The 10,137-nt window shown below is 39.3% G+C and overlaps 1 protein-coding gene across 1 annotated transcript in view; it reads left to right on the top strand.

The window, feature by feature from the left end:
• Positions 1-8,909, top strand: part of galr1b (galanin receptor 1b) — a 24,175-nt gene extending 15,266 nt beyond the window's left edge. Inside the window, exon 3 of the mRNA XM_037979677.1 lies at positions 6,535-8,909. Within this exon, the coding sequence (XP_037835605.1) occupies positions 6,535-6,852 (318 nt within the window). The 3' untranslated portion in view covers positions 6,853-8,909. The remainder of the gene's footprint in view (positions 1-6,534) is intronic.
• The last annotated feature ends 1,228 nt before the right edge of the window (positions 8,910-10,137 follow it).

The following is a 10,137-nucleotide window of genomic DNA, read 5'->3' as shown; positions in this document are numbered from 1 at the left end:
GCTTCATAATATTTCTGTTTAGTAAAGAGAAGTTTATTTTGTATTTCTTGTATGTTTAAGTCGTTCAGTTCTTTTTTCACCAACTCAATTTTAGCTCTTGTAGCCCTCCTTAAGGTTTTGGAATGCTCTTTCTGGAGTTTTTTCAACTCTGTTTCCAATTGAGTTTGTTTTCGTTGTCTGATTCTCTTTTCGTTGGAGGAAAAGGCTATTATTCTCCCCCTGGCTACGGCCTTTAGAGCATCCCAGAGTATTGCTGGACCGACTTCATTATTATCATTCTCTTCCAAGTATTGTACGATTTCAGTTTTCATATTCTCCTTAAAGATTAAATTTTTTAATAGGTTCGTATTCAGCCTCCAGAGGGTGGATCTGCTTTTTTCAGCCAGTAGAAGGGAGATCGCAAACAAGAAAAAGATCGCAAACAAAACAATGGAGGACATGGTCGTGTTATTAAACATTTTGCTCAGTCTGTGGCTTCTGGCAAGACGCCAAAGAGAAGAATACATGAGAAGGCTGCAAGCAGCAAGGCGAAACACACAGGAGAAGTACAGGAGAGTGTGGGAAGTGCTAAAGCAGTATGAAGACAAAGACAGGACACGATCTAGACTACATTTGATGGTAAGCTAATGCTAATCTGCTAGTAGTGGGCTGTACAAACAATGCCGAGCATAAAAGTACCGTATGTGATGTTGTTGTTTCTGGATTCACAGACGCGCAGTGGTTGCAGAACTTCCGGATGTCGGAAACGTTTATCTACCTGTGCAACAAACTTCGTCCAGCTCTGGAGCGACAGCATACGACTTTCCGCCATTGTGTACCATTAAAGAAGAGGGTGGCCATTGCTTTTGGAAGGCTGAAGGGTAGATGGCGTTGCCTTTTGAAAAGGAATGACTGCGATCTTGAACTTGTCAAGTCTATGGTGCTGACCTGCTGTGCTCTGCATAACCTTTGTGAAAATCATGGTGAGTCATATGAGATCTCGTTGGACCCACCGGATGCAGAAGCAGCTGCACTGCAGCCAGGGCAGGGAGTGCCACGCGATTTGGATGAGGGCAGACATGTCAGAGATGCTCTTATGGAGTACCTCGTTAACAGTAACAGTTAATTTCAAATCTGTTCGCTGCCATTAATTAATTTCTTTACTCTGCTTCCTTTTTGTTCAAAGCATGTATTTTTCTTTTTTTATTTCAATGTATTTATTTTGTTTTTATTAACAAAATAAATCTGTTTATACTTGAAATTGACACCTATCAATCAATGTTTTTGAACCATAAATGAACAAAATAGGAAATTTTTGACCCTTTTACTCTTAACTTTGACTGCCGGATCAACTTGACCTGAACAGTATCTATGTAAAATATAAATGCAGGTGGGGGATGTAAATATCTAAAATGAACCATTTTCATTTTATGTTAAGCCAAACCAAGCAGAAGAGGCTTCATACAGAAAAAGTACTTGGGACTATTTTGTTAGATTTTTGAATTTTAAAAAGGGTGAATTTGACCTGCAACATAACAGGAGAGTTAAGAATCATCAAAGCTGAAGTGCAAATGGAAATTTCACAGATCACTGTACACTCTTAACAAAACAAATGATGATGCAAGGACTTCAGAAAACATTTTTATTTAAAAAAACAAACAAACAGATGTAACAGTAGAAATGTATAGAAATTCATCAAAAATCAAGAATGCCTGTGGGTCAGAGCACGTGCAATGTCCCCTAACATCCCAAGGAACGCTTGATTAAAGGCAGCGTTGTGTTGCTTCTCCTCCCTCCTCAAGGCCGCCTCTTGTTCTCTTGCTTCCCGTGCTTCATCCAGCACAAGATGGACATGTTGGTCCCGCCGTGCCCTCGTCTTCTGCCTGCACTGCTGCAACAAATGACTGCTCCTTAATTGTGCTGCGCTTTCTCTTGCCTAGCAGAAAAGAAGTGGCAAGTGGTCAACAAAAACCAAGTCTAGAAACTGTAGTGGGGAAAAAAGGCTTAAAACAAAGAAAGGTGTTGCAACTGAGGAAAAGGCTTTATTGTAAGCAAAATCAATGAGTGTGCTGATATTAAACAGGTGAATATAGGTGTTAAACTTTGTACAACAGAAATTTAAAAAAATGTTATTGTTCAATATCAAGGCAGTTCAGGTATCAATACGGCTGCATGATTGCTTCTTACCAAGTACAGCAGGCTGCTGTGTTGTGATGCTCTGCGTGGTGCTACTAGGCCGCGACGGCGTAGATGCTGCCAACGGAGTGGAGGAATGATCCGGGGGGCATGGAGGGTTATTGTTTGATGTTGGCACAAGTTCTAAAACAAAAGAAACACAAAACTTCAGAAAATCTACATTAAGATATGTAGTTGCAGACCAAAGTAGTACACACAAACAGTTCACAGTTAGCATCGCATGCTAGTACTTAGCTGTCCAACTGCATCTGGGGGCAATGGCGTCAGCGTTAATTTTGTTTATTTTTTCAAAGTACACTCACCACCGATGGGATAAGTAACTTTAATATAAAATATGCCTAAAGTTAAAAAACACTCACCATCGTCCATCATGGATTCCGGCCGTATCCAAGTCACTCTCCCTCCCATTGTTAGATGGCCGATGTCCGTAAATGGGGTCCATCTGGTCAAACCACTTCTTTTTGTGGTTTGAACCACTCCTTCCATTGCGGTCCTTTATCGTGTGGTAATCGCACTTCAGTTTTTTTTAAATTTATCTCTACACTGCTTCGGTGTTCTGTGGTAGCCACGATCAGCCATCAGCTCCGACACCTCTTTGAAAATTTTTTCATTGCGAGTCGACGCATCTATCTCGCTCTAAATTTTGTCCTCTGCCACCAAGCACAAAAACTCCTGCACCTCAGAATTGGACCACGGTGTACTTTGTACTGCCATTCTAATCAGTTCAGGAATGTCACTCCAACGATCGCAAAGGTGCCTTGAGTTGTTGTTGTGAGGGTAGCTTGGACGCCACCAGTGACTCCACCCCCTAACCAATCAGTGTGACCGACAGTACTCTGACGTTGCAGTTTTAGGCCAGTACGGTACGCTTGGAACCTCAATGGAATTGGTTCCAAGAGTTGGTTCCTGGATAATGGAAAAGGTGTGGAACCGTCCTGATGGAAAGTTGGTAATGAATTGACGTTGTTATTGAGCAGAAGAAAATCCAAAAAGTAGATGAGTTCAAATACTTAGGTGTTGTTTTGGATCCTTATCTTAAATTTGAGGCTCATATCAAGAAAGTATCTTGAACTATCAAAACCAATCTGAGCTGTTTTTTTTCTCACAGCATCATGTCTACCAGTGAAGGCTGCCCAGTTGTATCTGCATGCTACGATTCTGTTGCATCTTTCCTATTGTGTAACTATTTGGGCCAAGCAACTCTTTCTGCTAAAAAACCTGTTAGTTTGTTGTATAAACAAGCCCTGAAAAACTTCAATCAAAAACCAAAAAAGTGGCACCATTGCAGAATTCAGTAGAAGTATAATCTCTTAAGTTTGGACAGTTCATTTTTTTTCATTCTAAAATTGAATTTTAAATGTCCCAATGCTCTTGTTTTCATAGTTTACTGATTAGCTCTATTCAGTAAACTGATTTTACAATCCAGTAGTATAGGAGCAAGGGGAGCAGTCAGTGGAAACTGGAAATCATTAAAGAACAAAACATCATTTGGAAAATCTTCCTTTTCATTTAGAGCAATGCACAAAGTACCAGCAGCAATTAAACTGTTAACTGTACGAGCCATGAAAGCTCTGTGGTCAGTGCTGCAGTCTCGTAATCCTGAAGCTGCAGGTTGGAGCCCAGGCTGCATCAGGAAGGACATCCAGCATAAAACAATTACCAAATTTTCTGTGTGAGTTCGCTTATTGTGGCGACCCCTGCAGGAGAGAGCAGCTGAAGTAAGGAAGGGAATAAAACTGTGAACTAATGTTAGTTTTTAACTCTCAAGCGAAACAATGGCTGAAACCAAAATACATCTGTCAGTACTGATGGACTCCAGCATATACAGCAGAAGAAAAACAATGTCCCATTCCTTTACATGAGTTTCTGATTTTCTCCTGTCCTTCTTCAGGGCCATGGTAATCCTTCTGTAGCCATCACCTGACTTATACTTATCAATAATCTTTTATCTGAGTTGAATAAGGATACTCACTTTAAAGGGATGAATATTTATGCAAATGCTTATTTTAAATTACATATTTTCTTTGATTGGTATTAATCTGTAGAAATTTGATTTAACTTTGACATTGAAAACTTTTATTTTTTTTTTGCAAAAAATACCCATTTATATTGACCATAATGGATTTACTACAGCAATAAAAGGAAAAATCATTCAAGGGGGTGAATACTGTATATATATATGTCATGTGTGGAATGTAGAAAGAGAACAGTGTGGACTTAGCAACAAGAAAATAAAGACAGTTTGTGTTGTAGATCTGTGGTATAGAGATAAAAATATTTATAGATTTACTGTAATTTAAACAAACAGCACAGAAACAGCCAACTCAGACAGCAGATAAGATTCAGTTTGTTTCTATGTTAACATCACATTATCCAAACCAGGAGAATGAGAACTGGAGAAAGACACTGAGGAGCTCCAGAAACCAGGTAGAATAAATAATCTCCTGCTACTGGCGAAGGTGGAGCGATAATGTTGTTGCACATGTTTGTCTGTGTGTGTGTGTGTGTGTGTGTGTGTTCATTTGTTTGTACAGTGAGAAATAAATCTCACAACCACTGGACAGATTTTAATGAAACTCTCAGAAAGTGATCATTTGATGTCCATCTTCAATTCATTAACATTTGTAGAAATAGCATCAGGTTTTGGACAAATCAAAGCTTCTGGGGTGATGCCCCAGTGGGGTCCTCAGGCGTTCCCAGCAGCACCCCCTGACTATTTTCAGTTGTTTTTCTCTCTCTCTTTAATCACATTCTTGTTTATTGCAAACTAAGAAAGCTGCTAAGGACAGACATACAGGAGCAGAACTATATGACACAAATATGACAAAACCAACCATGAAGGGAGCTGAAAATGAAACCAAGTAACTTAAATCCTGAGGGGAGTAATCGCTCAATGAAGAGCAGGGGTGCTGACTAGTTCCAAGGACCAAGTGAGTGGAAGGAAGAAGAAACTGAAAGAACAAAACCAAAACAAAACAGGCTTACACTCAGGCGTACAAAGACTGGAAACACAAAACCAAGAATAATTCAAACCAAAACATAAATCCATAACTTCAGAGAACAAAAACCTTCAGACTTTGACAGGTTTGGTTCCTGTAGCTTGCAGTAAGGGGGCTATCTGGATGGAAGTTTGACTCTGTAAATATTAAATCTGAAATGTTTGGAGGCCAAGTCAAAGCTTTTGGCTCTGTTTTGTGTTCCTTCAACTACTCCTGAACATAGTCCTGCAAGGAGGGGCTGCTGCCACCCACTCCTCTGCTGTGGTGGTCTGGATTTCTCTTCATCAATATTTAGAGGGTTTATGTGTCAAAGTAACATTTTCAAATGAAAAATGAGACTTCCTGTTTCCCATTAGAACAATCTATTCTATCAAGATGATAATGTAAAAAAAATTAACCTGAGAGAGGCAAAAACTTCTGGTGGCCATATACATAAGGTTTAGTTTATCTACATTGTTTTATTTTTTATGTAGGAGATATGACAATTAAAAAGGGCCTTCATTTCCAGTTTTAAAGAGAAAAGTCTGAGCTCAGATCTAATGTAAGTCAATCAAAGTGAGGGTAAGCACACACTGCACTCTGGGGGATTTAAGAGAAAACTAAAAGTCTTATAGCAGTGAGAGACACACTGATTTGATATATAAACTGTAGAAGAAGTGTAAAGATTGTAGAGATAAAAAAGTTTATTTGTAAAACTTTAAAAAAATTTAGAAGGCTTCAAAGTTAGTGTGTAAGATCGTCTAAGTAGTTGTGAATTAAATTTTGTACCCTTGTGAACTAAAATCTCAGAGAATTTCATCTTTGTGCATGTAGATAAGAATTTGTGTGTGTAAAATAGATTTGTATTTGTAAAAAATAATTATACAAGCTACAAATTTTATTTTGTTTTGTTTTATTTTTACAAAACTTAATTCACAACCACACATTCTGATTTACTAGCACAAAATATTTATGACTGGAGGTTGTGCCCATAATCGTCACACCAAGTAGAACATTGTGTGGTAAAGTCTGCAGAAATCTTCAAACATAAACGTAAACTCAAAATTCCAGTTCAGTTATGTAAATTCCAACTTTCTATGAGCTGTTTAAACTTTGAATGATGTTTCTTCCGTGAAGTAGTTCTGAGCAATATCGCTCCTAACAGTGTTGGATTATTCCTTTTTCTTGAGCTAAATCCTATTGTTGTCAGTGGGGAAAGTTTTTGCAATATTTTGTGAATTATGTTGTACAGTCTGCTGCTACCGAAACTCATTCCTCTGTTTTAGCACCCCTAATGAATATATTGCATTCATTTCTGGGTTTAAACTGGCCAGTAAACACATCCTGGCAATTCAAACTGTTGTTGTTTTTTTCCCCTCAGACCGCTCAGACAATCCTCCTAGTCGTCACCGCCTTCACCATCTGCTGGATTCCCCATCACATCATTGCCATGTGGGTGGAGTTCGGGACCTACCCGCTGAATGACGCCTCCTTTGCCTTCCGAATCGTTTCCCACTGCCTGTCCTATGGAAACTCCTGCGTTAACCCTGTCCTCTATGCCTTCCTGTCCGAGAATTTTCGTAAGGCCTGCCGTCAGGTCTTTGCCCCTCACCTTCTGTATCTGCCAGCATCCAACGGAAAGGTGGTTCGTTTCCGCATGGACAACTTCTCCACCACACACTCCACCACCAACATCTGAAGAAGCAGAAGGCTAGGTTTGGGAGACACAAAAAACACCCTGAGGTCTTTCAGGAGAAACTGTAGGAAGACATGCTTCTGTGCGGACCTGGAGGTTTTGAAGAAATGTCACCTGACATCAGGACAGAGTGGGATTGGCTGCTGTGTTCAGAAGAACAGCAAATAACAAGAAAAGCATGAAACATGGAAGTTGTTAACCCCCAGAGAATAAATGGTTTTACTGACTTTGTTCAGTGTTTTTAATGGTTTCAAATTAACCTTTAACCACAAAAGAACACAAACAGAACAATTCTTCATTTTATATAAATATTTAAAATTGATCATCTGTTTACTAAATTACAGCTCAGAGCCGTGCACAGCAAATTGTATGAATTGTATAATATTGGATAAAAATGTAAACAAGGTTTTCTGCATTTGTATAATTTGTGAACTGCTTTTTGAAAGTTATTTGTTCAGAACCACTGTACATTTGATGATCAAAAACTTGTTTTATTTTCCAGCACAAAGCACTTTATAACAAACACTGTTAAGACTACATTTAAGAGTAATGGTACAACCCCCCAGAACACAGACAGATAAATAAAATGTATTGGATTCAGTATACAAGATGCATGTAATGTCTTTTGCCAAATGACAAAAAAAAAAATAAAATCTGTTATAAAATATATGGTTATAATAGCCTAAACCATTTAGCTCCCCAAATATTTGAACATGGATGTAAGGTTTGTTATTTTACTTGTTTACTAAAGCAGATTGAGTTTATGGTTTTATGATGAATATGTGCTAAAATTAAATGAACTTGTTTTTTTTGTTTGTTTTTTTTGTCAAATTCTTTGCAGACAATGAAGAAACTCCAGAACATTAAACTCAGTCCAGAATTTGTACCATACCACACAATACTTTACTGTATCACACCATACAATATAGTATACTATACCGTAATGTACCATCCCATCCCATACTATACACAATATATCTTGCCATTCAGTACTGTACCATCCCAAAACATGTACTGCCCCATACAATACCATATCATATTGTACTATACCAAACTGTACCATGACATTCCATACAATACTGTACTGTACCATACTATACTGTAGCATGTCATAACGTACCATGAGATACTATTCTGTATTGTACAACATCAGACCATTCTGTACTGTATTGTACTGTACCCTCCTGAGATCCTGCGTCCTCATATGAGGATATTGCATTGAAAAAATGCACACCCAACAAAAGCTTGGGTCTCAGGAGGATCTAGTGACATACCATTCTGTATAACCTTTTGTCAGTTCATACAAAAGTTGCTTTATGATTACCTGTTCGGAACTATTGTACATTTTGGCCACTGTGCTACCAATGGGTCTCCAGTTTCAGGGGCTGCAGATTGCATCACTACTTTTTGTGACTTGTTATCATGTTAGTCACATCGAGTTGGGAGCTACAGCAGGCACTGGAGAGGTTTGTAGCTGAGTCTGAAACAGCCAAGAGGAGGATTAGTATCTCCAAGTCCAAGGCCATGGCTCTCAACTAAAAAAGGGTGATTAACAACTCCAGGTTGGGAATGAGTTACTGATCTGTCATGGTGAAGAGATAGTCAAGTCAAAAGACAAAGATCTCAGTTTAAGAAATGAGCTATGTTCCAACCCTCATTATGGTCATGAGGTCTAGGTAATGACTGAAAGAAAGAGTTTGCAAATACAAGCAGCTAAAATGAGCTTCTTCTGCAGAGCGGCTCAAATCCCTCTTAGAAATACAATGAGGAGTTCAGTTATTCCAAAGGAGCTTAGAGCTGCTGTTCCTCTTTATGTCAGATGAGTTGCTACATCATCATTTACTCCAAGGCAGGGGTTAAAAGTTGGACTTCTTAGTCCAGCATTCTGGTAATCCACTGACCAGCATCAGGACTTCACGGCACATGAACGTCTTTTTAACAGAAGTCTGACATATATTCATACCTTCCACTGTTTTAAAGTCATGATTATTTATTCTTATGTCATTGTGAATAAGAACCGTATCATTGAAGCAACAAGACTAAATTATGAATAAAATCCAGAGCAGGGCAGGTCATTTAAGAGTTTTTCTTTCATCTGCTTTGTGGTTTGATCAACATGTTTTGTTGTTGAACAAATTGAGCACCAAGGGATGGTCTGAACTGAAATGACAATTTATTTTCTATCAGCCTCAGCCAGCTGATCCTCAGCAGAGCAGTTAAAGCAAAATGGCATCATTGCAGTTCACCTGCTTTTCCACATTAACACACCCACAACAAAGTTCTGATCAATCACACAATAGTTGATGCATACCCATGAGAGAAAAAGAGCCCGTTCTGTCCAGACCATGTGCACAGAACGGGCTCTTGGGGCTCCTAGGAGAACAAAATTATGTAATTTTTGTCACGCAACTGCATAAGCAAAAGCAGATTTCTTCACTTCTTGCTGGGTATGAATCCAGCTTACAAAGCTGGTCCTGGACTTCGGGAAATAGAATGTGGCACATTCCCACATCTTCATTGGAGGAGATGCAGTGGAGAAGGTCAGCATACTACATATGTCACAATGAAGCCTCATTGACTTCACTTCCTCAGCTGTCTGAGGAAATCCAGAATGTCCACCACAGTCCTCATCAGTTTCTACAGGTGTGCTGTGGATTCCGTCCTCACAGTGAGCATCCCATCCTGGAATTGCAATTACTCTGCTCAGGAAAAGAAAGCCCTGAAAAGAGTGGTGAAAACCACTCAGAGGATCACTGACACACCTCTCTTAGCAAAGCAGGACATTTACATCTTCTGCTGTCTTAGGTAAACAGAGAGAAGCAGATGGACATGAACATGGAGAAGCAGCATTCTATCAGGATCGGTGGAGATGTAGACGAATCCAGAACTAATTTATTAAACTAAAAGATAAACAAAAACAAAAGGCTGTCAAAGCAGCAACATAAAACAAAAACAAAATCCAAAAACTCAGGTAGGAATAGAACAATTAGGACAGGACCAGGAACAGACAGAACTGAACAATGAACCAGCAGAGAAGTGGAGAAAATGACTGGGTTTTAAGCACAGAGGATAATGAGTAAGTGGGCACAGCCAGGGGTGGAAATTAGCACCCGCCACCCGCCAAAGGCGGGTAAATATTTGAAGTGGCGGGTGAATTTGATCAACACACACGCCACTGTGGCGTGTTGGCAATTTGAACAGAAAAGGTGTTATTTGTCCTCCTGACATATAGGGGGCAGCAATGTGCTCGAGTTGCTGCTGTTACGTCGAGCCGCGTTCCCCTATCAG

The sequence above is a fragment of the Kryptolebias marmoratus genome, linkage group LG15 (genome assembly GCF_001649575.2).
Source record: "Kryptolebias marmoratus isolate JLee-2015 linkage group LG15, ASM164957v2, whole genome shotgun sequence".
Classification (NCBI taxonomy): domain Eukaryota; kingdom Metazoa; phylum Chordata; class Actinopteri; order Cyprinodontiformes; family Rivulidae; genus Kryptolebias; species Kryptolebias marmoratus.
Note: the sequence above shows the minus strand (reverse complement) of the source record. Positions and strands in the feature narration are given on the sequence as shown.